At 48.0% G+C, this 19,844-nt stretch overlaps 1 protein-coding gene across 3 annotated transcripts in view; it reads left to right on the forward strand.

Moving 5' to 3' along the window:
* BCO1 (beta-carotene oxygenase 1) overlaps positions 1-19,844 on the forward strand; it is a 59,272-nt gene that overhangs the window by 23,097 nt on the left and 16,331 nt on the right. For all 3 annotated transcript variants that reach the window (XM_049622886.1, XM_049622887.1, XM_049622885.1), the window contains 5 exons: positions 9,530-9,659; positions 11,217-11,364; positions 12,958-13,105; positions 15,443-15,663; positions 18,405-18,662. In XM_049622886.1, coding sequence (XP_049478843.1) covers positions 9,530-9,659; positions 11,217-11,364; positions 12,958-13,105; positions 15,443-15,663; positions 18,405-18,662 — 905 coding nt within the window. The remainder of the gene's footprint in view (positions 1-9,529; positions 9,660-11,216; positions 11,365-12,957; positions 13,106-15,442; positions 15,664-18,404; positions 18,663-19,844) is intronic.

A 19,844-nucleotide genomic window follows, 5' to 3' on the forward strand; every position in this document is an offset into this window, starting at 1 on the left:
CAACAGCATGCTCCGAGTTCTTACGGACATCCGGGATGGGTGGCATGAGGCTTTCACAGGCTCAGACTCACATGCTGGGCATGTTCACGTCCAAGTGCTTCTTCAGCTTGGTGACATTTTTCTTGAACCCCTGCATTCCAGCGTGATAAACTGGTCACTTCACCTCACTTGGCCTCAGTTTCCTCCTCAGCATAAAGAGCTTGATGATTCCCTCTGGAAGCTGTTGTGATCATTAAAAGTCCTGGGTGTCTAGGGGCACCTGGGTGGCTCAGTTTGTTGAGCATCTGACTTCGGCTTGGGTCAGGATCTCCCGGTTGATAAGTTCGAGCCCCAAGTCAGGCTCTGTGCTGATAGCTCACAGTGTGGAGCCTGCTTCAGGTTCTGTGTCTGCCCTTCTTGCTGCCCTTCCCTTGTTCATGCTCTATCTCTCTCAAAAATAAACAAACATTAAGAAAATAAAAAAAATTAAAAAAAGAAGTCCTGGGTGTCTAGCAAGCGTGTGACACATGGTAGGTAGAAAATAGATTGAAAACCACCATCGTTGTTGCTGGGTTTGAATCCCATCCTCTTCCTAACTAACATGGACCCAAGCTGTGTGACCTTGGCCAAGTTACTCACCCTCTCTGTATCTACCCCCCCCCCCCCCCCATCTGTGAAATGGAGATGTCAGCATATGTCATAGATATTCTGCGGGCAGTGGGATCTTTTATATATACAGTTGCTGTGCAAGTTAAAGGCATTAATATGTGTAAGGAACATTGTATAATGCCTGGCACATAACATATGCTCAGTAAACATTACCATTATTTTTGCTTAATTACTAGTTCTTTTAAGCCATTCAGCAATTACTTTTTTTTTTTTTTTGAGTGCAGACTCTATGCCAGTGGCTTGCTCCAAGATTTCACAAATAGAGACCCCATGTGTGAAAACCATGAGCTCTGAGTTTACAAAAACGAACAGATTTTGCCAAGACTGAGCTACAGAGTGGATGGTTCCATATTTCCTGACAGCCCTAAGCCTAAAAATCCCCTTTTCTAGATGACAGTTACCAGTGATTCCTAGGGAAATAAAGGTGCATGAAAGATAAAGGTACAGTGGCTTCCTTCCCATGAGGCCCAGCTTGGCTGGACTGCCAGGTCCTTGTGGCCCGTTAGCGCTGTGTAGGAGATGTTCTTGTCCCCTCTTTGCAGACATGGTAATGGGAACTTCAGAAAGGTTGAGTGACTTATTTGAGGTTACGGAGGTAGGGCTGGGATTTGATTTGTGTTCTCTAGGGTTAAAGTTTGCAACAATCCCTGCTGTCCCTACCCCACCCCCACATCACTCCCTGAGAAATGGCAGGTAGCCTAAGTGACCCCTAACAGCTTACTGAGTGGTGGCTTCCACATCCCTCCATAGGGACTCCAGGGACAAGAGACCCAGCAGGGATGACCAAGCTATGGCCGTCTTGCAGAAGCATGGCTGCCATCCACCCAGACCCTTGAGTGGGCTACACAGGCAAGTGACCAAAGTTGTCCCATGTTGCTTAGACACTCTAGAAGTTTGTCATAGATTTTCAAACTCAAAAATTGTTTTCAGAGGTAAGTAGTCATTTTGTTTTCTTTTATGGGATGGTCAGTTGGATGTGACCACAAGAGGACACCCAGAGAGGCTTGGGAGGACAAAGGCTGTTATCCTCACAGGTCTTAGGAGGCACCATGTCACACAGGCCCACAGGGGACAGCACTAGGAGGATCCAGAAGCAGAAGACTGAGCAGGGGAAGCACATAAGCCATGGCCTGTACTGGGGTTTCTTTTTCTTTTTTTTTTAAATTATTTATTTTTTAATTTACATCCAAGTTAGTTAGCATATAGTGCAACAATGATTTTAGGAGTAGATTCCTTAATGCCCCTTACCCATTTAGCCCATCCCTCCTCCCATAATCCCCCCAGCAACCCTTTGTTTGTCCTCTATATTTAAGAATGTCTTATGTTTTGTCCCCCTCCCTGTTTTTATATTATTTTTGCTTTCCTTCCCTTATGTTCATCTGTTTTGTCCTTATGTTCATCTTAAAGTCCTCCTATGAGTGAAGTCATAGGATATTTGTCTTTCTCTGACTAATTTCACTTAGCATAATACCCTCTAGTTCCATCCACATAGTTGCAAATGGCAAGATTTCATTCTTTTTGATTGCCGAGTAATACTCCATTGTATATATATACTACATCTTCTTTATCCATTCATCCGTCGATGGACATTTGGGCTCTTTCCATACTTTGGCTATTGTCAATAGTTCTGCTATAAACATCGGAGTGCATGTGCCCCTTCAAAACAACATACCTGTACCCCTTGGATAAATACCTAGTAGTGCACTTGCTGGGTTGTAGGGTAGCTATATTTTTAGTTTTTTGAGGAGCCTCCATATTGTTTTCCAGAGAGGCTGCACCAGTTTGCATTCCCACCAACAATGCAAAAGAGATCCTCTTTCTCCGCCTCCTCGCCAACATCTGTTGTTTCCTGAGTTGTTAATGTTAGCCATTCTGACAGGTATAAGGTGGTATCTTATTGTGGTTTTGATTTGTATTTCCCTGATGATGAGTGATGTGGAGTATTTTTTCACACGTCATTTGGCCATCTGGATGTCTTCTTTGGAGAAGTGTCTATTCATGTCTTTTGCCCATTTCTTTGCTGGCTTATTTGTTTTTTGGGTGTTGAGTTTGATAAGTTCTTTATAGATTTTGGATACTATTCCTTTATCTGATATGTCATTTGCAAATATCTTCTCCCATTCTGTCAGGCTGCCTTTTAGTTTTGCTGATTGTTTCCTTCTCGGTGCAGAAGTTTTTATTTTGATGAGGTCCCAGTAGTTCATTTTTGCTTTTGTTTCCCTTGCCTCCAAAGACATGTTGAATAAGAAGTTACTGCGGCCAAGGTCAAAGAAGTTTTTGCCTGCTTTCTCCTCAAGGATTTTGATGGCTTCCTGTCTTACATTTAGGTCTTTCATCCATTTTGAATTTATTTTTGTGTATAGTGTAAGAAAGTGGTCCAAGCTCATTTTTCTGCATGTTGATATCCAGTTTTCCCAGCACCACTTGCTGAAGAGACTGTCTTTATTCCCTTGGCTTTCTTTCCTGCCTTGTCAAAGATTAGTTGGCCACACGTTTGTGGGTCCGTTTCTGGGTTCTCTATTCTGTCCCATTGATCTAAGTGTCTGTTGTTGTTCTGTGTACTGGGGTTTCTGAGGGAAAGACATGACAGGGCAGAGTAGATAGCATAGAATGGCTGGTGTGAATAGGGTTGGTGGGCTTTGGACTATAGGGGTGCTCCCTGATTGCCTGGCACCTGGCCCTGGGGTGATTAAGGTGGAGGTAGATTGCATTCCAGAGTACATGGGCCAGACAGAGGAGGTCTGGCTCTGGATTGGGTCATTTCCCATGTCATCTCAAAGATATGCTGGGCACTTGGCTACCTCTATGAACTGGCTAGTCCAGGGAAAGATAGTTTCCCCCAACCAGAAAGGTTTGTTTTTTTTTTTTTAAAGATGTCTAAACATCATAATATACAGAAAATAAAAATGTATATAGCATAGTTGCATCCATAATCTGGAACTATGGAAAATGCGAAGTATGGAGAGTCCACCCAATTACTCACCCTTCCCCATGCTGCTCTTGAACCTGGTGTCAAGCGTACGTGACTTGATCTGCTTTGCAGTGGTCAGCTCGCCATTCTCCAGCCTGTGGTTGGAAGCCCAGAGCACAGGGTTTCTGTTCAAATTGTGTTTCATCACCCAACACAGGGCCTGGCCCTAAGGGACACTAGAAAACTCTTTATGGAGCCAAAATGGCATGAACGAGGTAAAGCTTGTTTTGGAAGAAGGAAGCAATCTCCCAGCCCATCTCTTCACCACTCACTACGGGAGTGCTTGATGGCCACTGGCCCAAGTGCTTCAGGTCTACCCACAACTCAGCCCCCCCTACAGCTCCTAAGGAAGGTACCTCTCGATTTTACAGAAGAGTCTGAGGCCCAGAGAGGACATGTAACTTACTCAAATACACACAGCTAAGAAGTGGTGGAGGGCAAGTATAATCCAGAATCCAAAGACCTAAGCTTTATGCAGTTCTGTCCCCCTTCCCTCTCCTGCCAGCTACCTCCCCCCTCTTCATCTCTCCAGCTCAGTCCTCTCAAGGCTGCCAGATTGCCAACCCTGGTGTGGCACAGCCTGGCCTCATGTCTCCTCCTTATAGAACTCCCAATGGCTCCCCATTCCACTCCCCAAGAGTGGAAACATAAACCAAATATATTACATACTACTATACATGATTCAAGAGGGCATACACAGAGTGAGCAGGGTTCTCTGATTTGCAGATAACACAGAGCCAGTATTTCTCAAAAGGTGGTTTGTGTGCTTCTCACATCAGCTTCCCCTAGGAATAAAGCTGCAAATCCTGAGACCCCACCCAGGCCTGAGTGGGTCATCATCCTAAAGAGTAAGGTCAGAGCATCAATGTTTCTAATGCGTTTCCTAGATGATAGATCACATCAATCAAAAGAAACCCTAACTCGAAAAAAACTTCGAGCAGACCACCACAGTGGACCTGTATCCTAGCCGCCCTGTCCCACCCAAGACCAAGGTGGCGCTCAAGCTTCTGCCATTGTTTCAGAGCCCCAGGTGATTTAGTGTGCAGCCAGCACAGAGAACCTGAATCAGTGCCAGACCAGTAAGAAGAGACTGGAGTAAGAAAGCAAAAAGACAGAAAAATGGTTTGTGGCCTTCAGCAGAGGCCAGTGAAAGTTAATGTTTTGAAAACCTAGCGAAGATTTGGGGCATCTGGGTGGCTCAGTTGGTTGAGGATCCAACTTCGGCTCAGGTCATGATCTCACGGTTCATGGGTTTGAGCCCCTCATCAGGCTCTCTGCTGACAACTCAGAACCTGGAGCCTGCTTTGGATCCTGTGTCTCCCTCTCTCTCTGCCCCGCCCCTGCTCATGCTCTCTCTCTCTCTCTCTCTCTCTCTCTCTCCTTCAAAATTAACAAACAGTAAAAAAAGAATAATAAAATAAAATAAAATGAAAACCTAACAAAGATTTAACTAAAGGAGGCAGAGTGCAGGAGAAACCAGACAGACAAAGGAGTGCTCTTTTTTGTTAAGTCTAAAATTGTTTGAAAATTAAAAATTTTTTATAAAGCAGGCATAGAGGAGAATGAACCCAAGTCTCCCTCAGCAGTACATTTGATACTTTTCTAATAAGAGGCAAGGTCATTGTCCCATGAGGATTTGAACATGTGAATTCCAAGAGCCAGCATCACCAAGGTTTAGGGACAAAAAGAGCTCTTAAGAACTTAACCTTTTCTGAAGCGGACTTTTTTGAATTATTATAGCCCTAAATTAGCCTTTTAGAAGTTTGCTTAAAATGGGGAGATAGGTATATATAAAGATCCCACTCCCCACAGAATATCAAACTTGACCCAGTTCTAGAAGATTCCAGGCAGGAGCACAGCTGTTTACTTGTGTCCCTTTAGAAAGAGTGTGGCTAATTGGGGCTCACCAGGGATCAGGGTGCTGGGGAATGTGCAGTGGCCTTTAATCTCAGCCTCCGAGTTGAGTGTCAGCCTTGAGCAACTCCAGAGACCCGTTTTCCTGTGGCCCCTGAGCCCTCGGTGCTCTGGGACTGGTTGTTTATACGAAATGGGCCTCCTGCCGACAGCCAGCCTGGATTGGATGTTTACATTTCAAGTGAGCATAATTCAGCATTTTAGGTGAAGCACCTTAGCTAGTGTCTGTGGGTGGCATACCTCAGAGAGAGCGACCAGTGAAGGACAGGCTGGCTCTGGGGGAGGCCAGGATGGCCCTGTAGCAGATTCTGTGTAACACGTGACCAAAGACCAATGTGCGTGTGGCCTCACCAACCCCCAGCTGAGTCTTCCTGCCTCCAGGATTTTTTTTGGATAATTCAGAAGTTCAGCAGTCGTTACTTGGCAAGTGCATGCTGTGTGCCAACGGGCCGAACTCCTTGTATCATTCCATCTTATTTCAAACAACCAATCCCATCTGGGGAAGGGTTGGGTGATCCCGAATTTCCAGTTGAGAAAACTGAAGTTCAATGAGAGAAAGAGACTCACCCAGGGTCACACAGCTTGGACTGGGACTAAACATGGAGCCAAAGCCCTGCCCACTCTACCTGCTGCATTTCAATAGCATATGTAGCTTTCACTGAACACCTACTATGTGCTGCGTGCTTTACAGGCCTTAAGTGTTATAGCAGCTCTGTAAGGAACATACCAAGATCCTCACATCAGAGCAGAGAAGACAGAGCCTTGCCTCTGACACAGGTCAAGGGCATGGATGGTGGATGACCGAGCAGAGTTGAATCCCCTCAGGGGTAGAGATTTGCCTGCCCTGCGTGCCCCCCGCTTCCTGGCCCACAGAGGTGTTTCCTGGGTAGTAGATGAACACGTGAACCCAGAGCTGGATTAACCGAAAGCCCCAGCTCCCAACAATTCCTCTCTATTTCTTCCTGCTGCCCCAGAACAGAACTTTCCATCCTGAATTATCTCAGTGGTCTTTATTCACAGCAGCCACCTCTGAAAAGATGTTTGAGGACAGAATGAATGGTTATCTGCCCCTGGGCACACACCATTTACCTCCTGAAGACTGGAGAAAGAACTAGAAGGTTCTTCATGATCTCTTCCAATTTTATGAAGCCTAGTGTCACCATTATTGTTACATCCATCTAAGCGCACAGATGGGAATCATTACCACTGAAGTGGACACTCCCATCCTTTGGATACAATACAATCCTGAGGGTGAAGCTAATTGAGGCCATCAGAGGGCGAGATAGTGGTTCTCTGGGTAGGGGGAAGCTGGTGACTGGACAAGATATGAGGGGCTTCCAAGGAGGTTCTTGTTCTGTCAGTCAGGAGGTAGCTCATATGGGTAGGTTCATTTGGTGAGGCTTCATCAAACCATGCAGTTAACGGTAGCACATTTCTCTAAGTGTATTTTTAATAACAACCATCGGACAGAATGGTCAACCTGATGGTGGTGGCTGTGTCAGGATCTGAACCCAGCTTACCCCCTCACTAGCTGTGTGGCTTCAAGCAACATACTGAATCTCTCTGTGCCTCGGTTTTAGGAATTGGAAATGGGTCTGCAGGGCCACGAGTGCCTTGGCTCTTTGTACTTCATTTGCTAAGAAAGTTGAAACCTCCCTGCGTTGTTTAAATTTTGTTTCGCTGTTAATTAGCTAATGACATTAGGTTGATTTTTTTTTTTTTCCCCTTAAAGAATGTGTTTCTAGTTGGTGTATTCTATACACTTCCACTGTTCTGAGAATTAAACCAGAAAATACACATAAAGCGTCCACACAGTTGGGGCGCCTGGGTGGCTCGGTTGAGCATCCGACTTTGGCTCAGGTCATGATCTCGTGGTTTGTGGGTTCGAGCCCCACGTCAGTCTCTGTGCTGACCGCTCAGAGCCTGGAACCTGCTTCAGATTCTGTGTCTCCTTCTCTCTTTGCCCCTTCCCCACTTGTGCTCTGTCTCTCCCTGTCTCTCAAAAATAAATAAACGTAAAAAAATAAAATAGTTTTTTTTTTAATGTCCACACAGCACTTAGCACACCCATGCTCAATAAATGTTAGCTCTTAGCACGATTTCCTTTCTTGAATATAAAAAGTCACCGGACCAGAATTTCTTGGGAAGGTGTTCCCAAGCCCATTACTCGCAGTGGATATGTGATGGGCATTTCTCGGATCAACTTTTTTTATGGGAATGAAATGTCAGTATGACCTGCACCCTCCTTTTTTGCATATTATATATAATTGTACCAGCATTGGAAACCTACATTTGACTACAGCAAGGAATGTGTTCTTTAGGGTGGAAAAATCAACATGTCACTTGCTAATTAACAGCAAAATTAAATGAAAATTTAAAAACCCACAGGTTTCAAGTTGTCTGGCAAATGAAGTTCAGAGGCCTCCTGTAGCCCAGTAGGGTGCCATCCATTGACCTCATCTCATTCCTGCTGCTCCAAGCCCCTACCTCATGCTCAAGCCCATCTTGACTCAGCTCTTACAGGAGGTGGGCTGGCCTTTACACCGCCAGACCTGTGCTTTCACACTTTCCAGGAAGAGTGAATGCAAATGCCTTACTCCCTCTCCGACTTGCACCTCCCCAGTCTATTGTGGGCAAACAATTTTATTCGTCTTCCAAGCGCTCTCTCGAGTGCTTCCCTCCTCCAGGAAGACTTTCCTGATCCATCCACTCCCAGGTGGGCCTACTCAGCTCTCTCCTCTTTTCTCCCCCACCCCTGCTCCCCTTTGTCTCCCAGAAGGGACCTGTGAATATGTTACAGGTCAGCCTGCAAAGTAACAGGGTCTTTGCAGATGTGACTAAGTTAAGGACCTTGAGTTGGGGAGTTTATCCTGGTAGGCTGGGTGTAATCACAAGGGAAAGAGGAGGGTCAGAGGGTAGAGTGATGTGACCACAAGCCAAGCAATGCAGGCAACTTCTAGAAGCTAGAAAAGCAAGAAAAGGATTCTCTGCTGACCCCTTGCTTTTTAGCCCTTAAGACCCATTTCAGCCTATATCTTCCAAAATGGTAAGATAGCAAGTTTGTGTTGTTTTAAGCCACTAAGTTTGTGGTAATTTGTTACAATAGCCATAGGAACCTAATACAGGTCTAGAACCATCCAGTACATTTTCAGTTAGTCTTGATGAACTGGTCAAGAGTCCCTGCTTTAAAAAAATTTTTTTTAATGTTTTTATTTTTGAGACAGAGACAGAATGAGAGTGGGTTAGGGGCAGAGAGAGAGGGAGACACAGAATCCAAAGCAGGTTCCAGGCTTCAAGCTGTCAGCACAGAGTCTGATGCGGGGCTCGAACTCACAAACCATGTGATCATGATCTGAGCTAAAGTCGGAAGCTCAACCCACTGAGCCACCAAGGGTCCCCAAGAGTCCCTGATTTTATGTAGTGACTTAGATTTTCTCCAGTAACTGCATGAATTAGACATCCACACACGTACTGACCTACATAGAATTGGGCCCTAGGTCACCCTCTGGTTGTAATAGGCATCAAATATTACTCCAGGGGCTAAAAGGCTTCCAAGGCTGAACCAGACCCTGGGGAAACCCAGCCCCCAAGTATGAGGCCTTCTGAACCAGTCCTCCAAATCTGGACCTCCCTGGAGGGAAACCAACATGGTAGAAGAGATGGTCAATGGGCCAAGTCAGCACCTCTTGGTTAGATGACATTTGGCCGGGCAACTGAATGTTCCTGTTCCCTGCCATGTAAAATGGAGCTCATCGGGATACTTACCCTGACATACAGTTGTGAGTCTCAAGTGAGAAAATGTGTGTGAGAGCTCGCTGCAAATGCTCTTATATCCAGCACACGTTAAAGGGGACTGCTTTACTGAACTCACCTCCCCTGTACCCCCCCCCCCCCAAAAACCCCCCTAAAATGGCTGAAATTGACCTTAAAACTCTGTAAAAATGTCAGCCTGGGATGATTCTGCATCTTTTTTTTTTTTTTTTTTTTTTTTTTCAGGTGAAGTCTATTACAGGAGCAAATACCTGAGAAGTGATACCTACAATGCCAACACCAAGGCCAACAGGATTGTGGTGTCAGAGTTTGGAACGATGGCCCATCCAGACCCCTGCAAAAACATGTTTTCTAAGTAACTGTCCGTTTTGAATCTGGTGATGCTTTTTGACATCCTTGGTGGTCAAAACAACCAGCATTCACTTCCCTGAGAGTCATCTTTAGGGTGCATGAAAACCACCTGACCGGGCTTTGACCGTCTATACTATGCAATTCTTGATCACTGACAGCAAGAGGGGCAGTGAGCGTCTGACAGATGATTAGGTATTTTTTCCATATGGCTGGTAGGAGAGCAATTTGGAATTCTGTCTCAAAATCACAAACGTGTGTTCTCTTCAATCTAGAGATAATCGTGCTCACATCTGGAATGACAAACGTGCAATATTATTCACGGTTGTGTCATTTGTTGTGATGAGGAACTGAAAATAACCCCAAATGTTCATTGACAGAAGGGTAGTTAAATAAAAGTGAAATATATACAAGAAAATACCAGGCAGAAGTAAAAAAAAGAATAAGGATGCTCTCTATGTACTCAATGGAAAAATTTCCAAGATACATTGTTGAGTGGTGAGCATGGGGCGGAATGAGGTATAGAAAGAGCATATAATATGTGGTGTAGTGTGCAAAAAAAGCAGGAAGAAATGTAGATTTATTTGTACTTATATGTGTCTAGAGAAACTCGTAGGGTCTATGAGGAGGGAAATGGGCAAATGGGAGAAAGAGATATGGAAGAGTTTGTTGTTGTTGTTGACTACATTTCAAATCCTCTGCGCTCTGATGACTCTGAATGTGTCACACCCTTGACAACTAAATTGTTGGCCAGGGAATCAGACCTGCTGTCCGTATCTCCTTCCTGATACTCTTCAGATCTAGGAGAGTTAGGAAATGTGTTAGTACGCTGGCCCAGAGACAGAAGATTGCTTCTCCTTTTCTGGAACTGACCTCATCTTTCCAGTTCCAGGATCCAGTGCTGGGGCTGGCGCACAGCAAGCACTGAACTCAGGTTTGCAGGTGTGGGGAGGAACCAGGCAGGAACAGGGGAGGGGGAGGAAATGAATGCAAAACCAGCATCTGTGAGACATCTTTGCTGCTTCACTGCTTGCCAGTAGGGGGAGCACTAACCAATACATGGATCCCGGATCTTCTGATCAAACTAATGATGAGTTTTTAATCTCACAATTTGTTTGCTTTCCTTTAAAGAAAATAAAAGAAAACTAATTTCCTGGACAAATTCAGAGGGTTCTCGTTCCTGCCAAAAGCAAGAATTAGCTGTTTTTCTAGTCTTTGGGAGCCATTATGGATGGGTACATACGATTTCTGTGGAGCTTCTTAAAACACTTCAGAACAACCTACCAGCTCTTGATATCTGTGGTGTGGGAGACCAATGGATTTTTGAGAGCCCAGGAGGGTTCAGTTGGTGGCCATCTTTTCCCCAGATGACTCATGTCTTAGCTAACTCAATGTGGGGGTATCTTTGGGCAACTTGATACCCAAGTCCTCCAGACTCCTCAAGTCTTTGAGACCCTGAAGTAGAGCATTTTAAATGGTAGGGAAACTAAAGCTATCTTATGCAGAACTTTCCAGCTGGGTAGACACAGCCAGTGATTTGCTATTGATCTGCTTTCCTCCACAGAGCTTTTTCCTACTTGTCCCATACCATCCCTGATTTCACAGACAACTGCCTGATAAACATCATGAAGTGTGGAGAAGACTTCTATGCGACCACAGAGACCAATTACATCAGGAAAATCAACCCACAGACTCTGGAAACCCTGGAGAAGGTACCAGTGAATGTGTAACCAGCATCAGTTCCTGGTCTGTGAAAGGGACCTGAGTGGGGTCATTTGGCCTGCAGGAACTCACAGGAGCATCCCCTCCTCTAAAGCCATCGGATCTTGAATTTCCCCAGCACAACACTTAGCACTAGATTCTAATAGGGTTGGGACTCTGTGGGTTCATCTTGTTTATTTGTAGGGTTACCAAAACAAAGTACCATGAACTAGGTGGATTAAAACAACAGAAATCTATCCTCTCACAGTTCTGGAGGCTGGAAGTCTGAAATCCGGGTGTCCGTGGAGCCATTCTCTCTCTCTCTCTCTCTCTCTCTCTCTCTCTCTCTCTCTCTCTCTGAAGGCTCTAGGGGAAGATTCTGGCATGCCTCTTCCAGCTGCTGGTGGCTGCCAGGAATCCTCAGTGCTCCTTGGCTTGTAGATGCATCACTCTAATCTCTTCTAGAGATACAAATCATTGGATTAGGGCCCACCTCCATCCAGAATGACCTCATTTTAACTTGATGACATCTACAAAGGCCCTGTTTCCAAATATGTTGAAGCCCTAACCCTTGGTACATAGATCTTTTTGGAAGACACAATTCAGCCCATAACACTGTCCACCGTCTTGGCACTGAGTGGGAAGTTTAATGGGAGTTGGAATGAATGATGGCACCAGAGTGCCCAGACTCTAGCAGCCCTACCTGGCGTTGACCTGAAGAGGGAGGCCTTAGGCAGAGAGCGAGGGGATGGAAATAAATCCCCAAGCAGATGCCTTTCCCCGGGCAGAATCAAGTCAACATTTTCACGAAAATCAATAGACCCACTTTCTTCTCCAGCTGGCTGGCCAAAGCCTCATTGTCTCCTCAGTACATTTTAACGATCTGGTAAAGGGAGTGCTTTTCATAGCTGCGAAGTTATGGCCAGCACCTTTGAAGCTGGGCAGCATAGGTCCAACCAACGTATGCTCTCCACAAAGCCTCAGAGAGGAAATACTAAGAGAGCATGAAGTACTGGCTGACTTCTGGCCGGAGGTTGTGCTATTCTTGGAGAGGAAAGGAAGACAGTTGTTCCCCCGGCCACACATTATTCTATGGCTGTGCCCTGTTGGGAGTGGGGGGTCATTATGGAGCTCGTTAGTTGAGTTTCCCTTCGACCAAGTGTTTTTATAACTCTGTTCCCAGAATAATCCTATGGGAGAGGCCTGGAGATTTATGCCTCTGTGGCATGCAAAAGGGGAGAATTTAAATGATGTAACCAGAAAGACACCGAGCAGTGGCTAAGATTAGCGCTAAGGCTGCCTCTCTGCCTAGGTCATCACTCTGGCCAGGCAATCTGCCTCCATGCTGAGGACACCCAGGGGGCAGGGCCAGGGGGCAGGGAAGAGCATACAGCTCACCAGCTCCCCTGCAGCCTCTCTGCTGTAGGAGGCTCCCCCTGAGGTCATATCAGGTTTCAAGAGTAAACATCCTCTTGAAAGGTGAAGTCGCCTTACCTTCAGACCAAGATGGTAGCCATCATCACTCTGAATCTAGAAGCGGCCAGCTTTTCATCATCTCACCCTCCCCACCTCCTTTTTAAAACCAGGTGTTTGTCATTTTGCAGGTGGATTATCGCAATTACGTGGCGGTAAATCTGGCAACATCGCATCCTCATTATGATGCGGCTGGAAATGTTCTTAATATGGGCACATCCATCATGGACAAGGGGAAGACAAAATATGTGATCTTTAAGATCCCTGCCACAGTACCAGGTAGGTCATTCTGGGGATATGATGAAACACAGATGTCAAGGGTGGCTCCTTCCAAAGAGTTCTGATTTTTGTTGATGACCTGAGACTCAATCTGACACTTTCCTACATGGGTGATTCAGATGACCTTGAATCTTTTTTCCTAAAGGAGAAAAGAGGTGTGGCTGGACTTCCTTTTGGAAGAAGTAAGTTCCTTTACTATTCTAACCTGTTTTTCTTTAGGCTCCAGTTCATTGATTCATTAATTTACCCATTATTCACCCATTTCCCTATCCATCCATCCATCCATCCACCTATCAGTCATCATCCAACTGTCCGTCTGTCCATCCACGCACCCATCAAGTATCCTTCCATCCATCCTTCCTTCCTTCCATTGATATCTTTTAGTTTTCTCACAAAACTTTGTATGCCAAAGCTGTGCTGCCCACTCTCATCCCAGCCCCTGAAGCCAGGCTCCCAGTGTCGTTGTGGGGGCTCAGCCCTGCTTCAGACTGTCAGCCTTTCAGACCCCCACCCCATTCTCTGGGCCTTCTGAACCTTCTCCATTTAAGGCCAGGAATGTGGAGCAAAGCCCAGGCCCATTGTGATTGCATGTTCCCGAGGGAGGAGGCTCCTGGCCCTTCTTTGTCCAGGACCCTCCTGGGAACCACACCCAGGAAACCAGGCCCCCGAGGGTGGCTGCACAGGACTCAGGAGACAGGGCAGAACTTACAAGTTTAGGGCAAGTGGCTTCCATGTGTGACCCCTGCTGGTGCCCTCCGTCATAGTCCTGTAGCACCTCCTGAGCTAATTACCAGGCTCCAGGCAGATGGGAGCCCCTAAGGTCAGAAGGCACAATGAGTGTATTCTTGTTAAATGGAACTCCCAGGAATTAAGCCAATAGAGGAATATAGGGCCTAGTCAGAATCCTAGAACGTCAGACCTAGGGGAGGTCTAGGCATTTGAGTTTAACACCTTCTATTTCAAAGGAGGACGATGAGGCCCAGGGGGATCAGGTGACATGCCCACCACCACACAGCTCACAGGAGCCCCTACATCTTGCCAACAGCTCCTCTCTGATCGCCTGCTCTATGCTGGCGGCTTCCCTGGGATTCACGCCCGCCTCCTGCCTCCCAGGCCAGGGTACTTTTCATTTCGGTCTGCTTTGTGCTCCATTTGTTTGGTGAAGAAAAGAACCACCCCACAACCCCACAGCACCCCTCCCACCAGCCAGCTGTTTATGGTGTGCACAGGTGACCACAAGAAAGGTGGGGACGCTTGCAGGTAACTCATTATAAATGAGCCCCAGGCCTGGGTGGGAAGACCTTTTGGCCAATGGTGACTCACCCTTGCAGGAGAATAAGAGCTCCCTGGAGCTTGGGCTGCCCCATTATTGCATTCTGTTCTCTCTCTTCATTCTGGGAGTGTTGTTCTCGCTAATAACAGAGGAGGCAGTCAGGCTCAGCGGGGGGCCGGGTCTTCTTGGCTTAACCTTGTGCCTTTGGCCATAATGATGGGCCCATTCCATCGCACCTCAGTTTCCCATCTGTAAAATGGGAACCCTACAGCCTGCTTGGATCATCAGAAGGTATATAGCAGCCCCACATCACAACGGGTACTTAGTCTCCCAGGTGTTTGGGAATGCGCAGTGCCGAAAGAAGTTCATGGAAACCCTACGAAATATGTATCAGATGATGGTCCCCGGCAAAAAGCAAAGTTGAAGCCTGGGAAGCTGCCCTATCCCTCAGGCGCTGTAATAGAAATACAGACCCTCAGGCCCCGGCCCCATCTACTGGGTCAAACTCCACACTTTATCACAATCCCGGATAATCCGTGTGCACGAGAGGCATTGTTCCAGGGTAGGGGCTGACAAGCTTTTTCCGTAGAGGGTCCAAGAGTAAATACCTGACGCTGTGCAGCTGTGTGGTCTCTGTCACAACTACTGAACAACGCCGTTGCAGTTCCAAAGCAAGAGCATCCTCAGACCCTGTGAAAGAAGGGAGTGTGGCTGTGTTCCAAAGAAACCTCGATGCTAGAAGCAGGTGGAGGCTGGGCTTAGCCCCCAGGCTGCGCTGCGGGCCGTGGCCCAGAAGCCTAGCTCTGTGGCTCAGTGTTTGCAGATTGTAGCACTGGGTCTTACAGAGCAGGAGAGGCGGGTAGGCCTTGGTGAGAAGCCCTAACCCACAACCAGAGCCCCTGTGTCAGTCAGACAGCAACCCCTTCATCGGTTTACTTGTTGGCTCTTACCCAAAGGCTCTTCTTAGTGACCAGGTCAGTTTGAAAGGCTCAGCTGCAGGTGATCGTGGCGTTGTCTGGGGGCAGCTAGGCCCCGCACTGCTCCTCAGGCTTACCTTTCTCTAGAGGACGCGAAGGGGAAGAACCCGTTGAAGCACACAGAGGTGTTCGGTTCCATCACCTCCCGCTCGCTCCTCTCCCCGAGCTATTACCACAGCTTCGGAGTCACCGAGAACTACATCGTTTTCCTCGAGCAGCCTTTCAAGCTGGACGTCCTCAAGATGTCAACTGCGTACATCCGGGGAGTGAACTGGGCTTCCTGCCTGGCTTTCCACAGGGAGGACCAGGTAAGGCCTGGACAAGACCCCCAGCCCCCACTGGGTCGGCCGAGCCCGCAACATCAGGATGGCCAGAGTGGGGTATCCCGGGAAGCAGGCTGAGATGGAGGTTAGCATGCAGGGGGTTTCCAAGGGAGGGAGGAAGTGAGCTACCGGGCAGTCTCCCCGGAAGCATCAGCCACGCTTCCAGAGAGTTCTGAAGCTGGATGGTCCTGCAGAGTGGTCTTGAGTTAGGGCAAGAGAGCCAAGTCCCAAGTCACTGAGTCAGTAGAGTGGACTGTCCCTGGGTGAGTGTGTGCCCTTGGGCAAGCCGGCTCTCATCAGCCAGGCGGCCCCCTCAGCCGAGGGCCACTCCTCAGTCCTGACCCATGTCCGGGCTCCTTGCAGCTTCCACTGTCTATGGACAAGGCCCTTTCAGCATCCTGCAGCCACTATACAATGTCAGGGAAGCAGAGCCAGAGGTGATTTAGACATCGTAATGATAGAGCGTTCCAACAGTGGTAAACAGAAACAGCTTCCATTCAGGCACACCTGTGTGCTCAAAGCATGGATGTGTGCACACGTGTGTGTCTGCACTTGTGTATATGCAGGCCTGTATATATGGATGTCTGCATATGTGTGTACATTTGTATGCATATGAATATATCTATGCATGGATATGTGTGTGTACTTACTTCCTGTTGAAATAACTCAACGTTTACTTGTGATAAATACCCATTAATTCTTAGTGTCCTCTATTCAAACAATACCCAAGTATAGAAAGCAACGTATCAAGCCCCTTCTCCCCCCACTCACGGCCAGTGCCCTCTCCAGAGGGAACCACTACAATGCTCTGACATCCCTCTCCCCTTTCTGCCCATTATGGACGTCTTTATGTACGTATGCAACTATGCATCCTGTTTGCAGCTGGCCACCTCTTTAAAACCTGTCCTCTTCCACGAGGAGAGTGAGGTCCCTCCTCTGCTCAGAGCCTTCTAGTGATTTCCCACCTTCCTCAGAATAAGATCCAAGACTTCACTGACCAGCTTGCAAATCCTCACATGTCTACATCCCAACCACTGGCTTCCTGCTCACCCAGCCTCCCTCTTGGTCCTCCTGTATCTCAAACCAGCCTAACACATTCCTGCCTCAGGGCCTTTGCATTTCCTGTCCCTTCTACCTGGAATATCCTTCCCCAGATCACTTCCTTCCTCAGAGTCCAGATTCCTGAGGCCTTCCGTGATGAACCAATCTGTAATAGACCCCACTCCAGGCTTTCTCCATCCCCTACCCGGCTTCATTTTTCTCAGTGGTGCTCATTGTCCTTGGCACGTTACTTGACCATTGACTGCTGGCCTTTCCCCCCACTGGAATAGAAGCTCCATGAAGGCAGGGCTTGCTTTTATTCTCTTTTTACTGAAAAAGTGTCTCCTATGTCACAGACCCTCTCTCTCTATTTTTGGAATGAACAGTGGGCCAAGGGGGCCAGCAGGGAAGCTAGCGGTAGTTGGGTTTTCTCTTCAGCCCCTGGAGATCCCGTGGCCCTCAGAGAATCCCACAGTGGGAAAACCGAGCCCCCAGAGGCAGGGCAGAAAGCCCCGGGAAGGGTTTTAGAATGCATTTAGAAGAGAGCTTTCTGGGGTGCCTGAGGGGCTCAGTCAGTTAAGCATCCGACTTCAGCTCAAGTCATGATCTCGTGGTTCGTGGCTTCGAGCCCCACGTCAGGCTCTGTGCTGACGGCTCAGAGCCTGGAGCCTGCTCTGGATTCTGTGTCTCCCTCTCTCTCTGTCCCTCCCCTGCTCCTGTTCTGTCTCTCAAAAACAAATAAACATTAAAAAATTTTTTTCAGAAGAGAGCTTTCTTAAAAGCTCCTGTGCCTGACCCCAGGAATTGGGATCATGGAGAAGAAAAGAGCTAAAATAATTACCTCTGTAGTCACCTGCCCGTTCCAACCCCCCGCCCGTAGGCTGTCAAAGCCTTCCTCTTCTGCACTCCCACTTAATGTTCAAAGCTAGATTCTGGGGAAGGAGAGAAAGAGGTGGATACGCTGGGAGGAGGTGACCAGGGAACAGCCTGGAGCAGTCCCGCCCTGCCTTTCGGAAGGAGGGTGGCTGGGCCAAAGCTGCCAGAAGGAAGAACCCCACACATGCTTTGGATTAGGCAAGTGGGGCTGCAGATATGGCTAATTACCACCCAGAGTGATACCACCTCATGACAGCCGGAGGCGTGTGCAGATACCCGTGGGGGCTCCTTCACCAGAACGGTCTCTCCCGCTGCAGCCCCCAGGGTAAAGGAGGTTGCTGCGACAAGCTGGCAAACCAGGAGGTCGGGAGAGGGGCCCCCGAAGGGCTGGTGTGGTTTTAGGGGATCCAGCTGTGGCTGGAGCCCGGGGAGGGCTAGAGGACTGGCCAGTTCTCCCCAGCTTGGCCATTTGTTGCCAGGGAGCTGCGTAGTTGCCACCCACCTGGAGTCGAGTGAAGGGGGTGGGGAGGGGACAGCGCACCCTCGGGGACTCCTCCAGGCAGTCCTCCTGGTGGTGCAGAGGCTCCAGCGGCAAAGCTTCCCTCCGATCCATCTGAAGGAGGTGATCACAGACGTGTAACGGCAGGCAGCTCCCGTGTCCTCAGCTTCTGCGTGGCCGACTCTGGGACAGGGGACGTTTCAGGGTCACGAGCTAGTGGAGGGCAGGGCCGCATCCCGTCCCGTACCCGATGCCACAGCGCCAGGCCAGCAGAGGGAAGGCTGACCCCTGGATGCGCGTCTCCTTTCAGACTTACATTCACATCATCGACCAAAGGACTGGGAAGCCCGTGCCGACCCAGTTTTACACGGACCCCGTGGTGGTGTTTCATCACGTCAACGCCTACGAAGAGGACGGCTGCCTTGTGTTTGACGTCATCGCCTACGAGGACGGCAGCCTTTATCAGCTCTTCCACTTGGCCAACCTGAACCAGGACTTTGAGGAGAACTCCAGGCTCACCTCCGTTCCCACCCTCCAGAGGTTCGCCGTGCCCCTCGATGTGGACAAGGTAATGGGCGGGACGGGGGCCCATTTCATTCCTGGGGCGTCGTGAGCCCAAGTGGGCAGTTACTTTGGCGTCGGCTTGATTGACATTGAAATCCAAAGTGAGCTGTTCTTAAAGACATCTTTTCATTGTTTCTCCAAGAATGATACGTGTTTATAGCAGAAGCCTTAGAAAATATAGATTAGGGAGGGGTACCTGGGTGCTCAGTTGGTTAAGTGTCCAGAGCCTGGTTGGGTTTCTCTCTCTCTCTCCCTCTCTCTCTGCCCCTCCCCAACTTGTGTCTGCGCGCGCTTGCTGCCTCCCTCCCTCCCTCCCCCCTTCCCTCTCTGCCTTCAAAATAAGTTAAAAAAAAACTCAAGGGGCACCTGGGTGGCTCAGTCGGTTGAGCGTCTGACTTTGGCTCAGGTCATGATCTCGCAGTCTGTGAGTTCGAGCCCCGTGTCGGGCTCTGTGCTGACCGCTCGGAGCCTGAAGCCTGCTTCAAATTCTGTCTCCCTCTCTCTCTGCCCCTCCCCCACTCATGCTCTGTCTCTCTGTCAAAAATAAATAAACATTAAAAAAAAAAAAAACTTAAAATATAGATTAGATAAAAAGGAAACAAACCCACAGACCTACTGTAGATATATTTGTATTGCCTCCAAAGTCTCTCGCTAGACAGACATATTGGTACATCTGTCGATGTATCTGTGTATATGTGGCTCTAACACACATACACATGAATATGTCTCTCGATAAAGCAGTTAAAAATTCTGTGTAGTATGACTTCTCTAAAATTTAGAAATATATACGTATATTTTATATATTGCTTAATTTTAGAGGAGATCGCAGAATTCTCAATAGACTTATTGAGATAGAATTTCACATAGCATCCACCCGTTTCACTCATTTAAAGTGTACAATTCAGTTGCCTTTAGTATCTTTACAGACTTGTGTGACCATCACGACGATGGATTTTAAAACATTTTCGCGACCCTGGAAAGGAACCTTGCGCCCCTTAAGCCACGCCCCTCCCCCAGCTCTAGGTAACCACTCATCCCCTTCCTCTCTCTGAGGATCTGCCTGTTGGAGACACGTCATGTACGTGGACCCACGCGCCAGGTGGTCCCCTGCGGCTGGCTGCCCTCCCTCAGCACGGTGTTTCGGAGGTCCGTCTCTGTTGCAGCGTGTGTCAGCCCTTCCTTCCTT

This window comes from Panthera uncia (assembly GCF_023721935.1).
Source record: "Panthera uncia isolate 11264 chromosome E2 unlocalized genomic scaffold, Puncia_PCG_1.0 HiC_scaffold_20, whole genome shotgun sequence".
Lineage (NCBI taxonomy): Eukaryota > Metazoa > Chordata > Mammalia > Carnivora > Felidae > Panthera > Panthera uncia.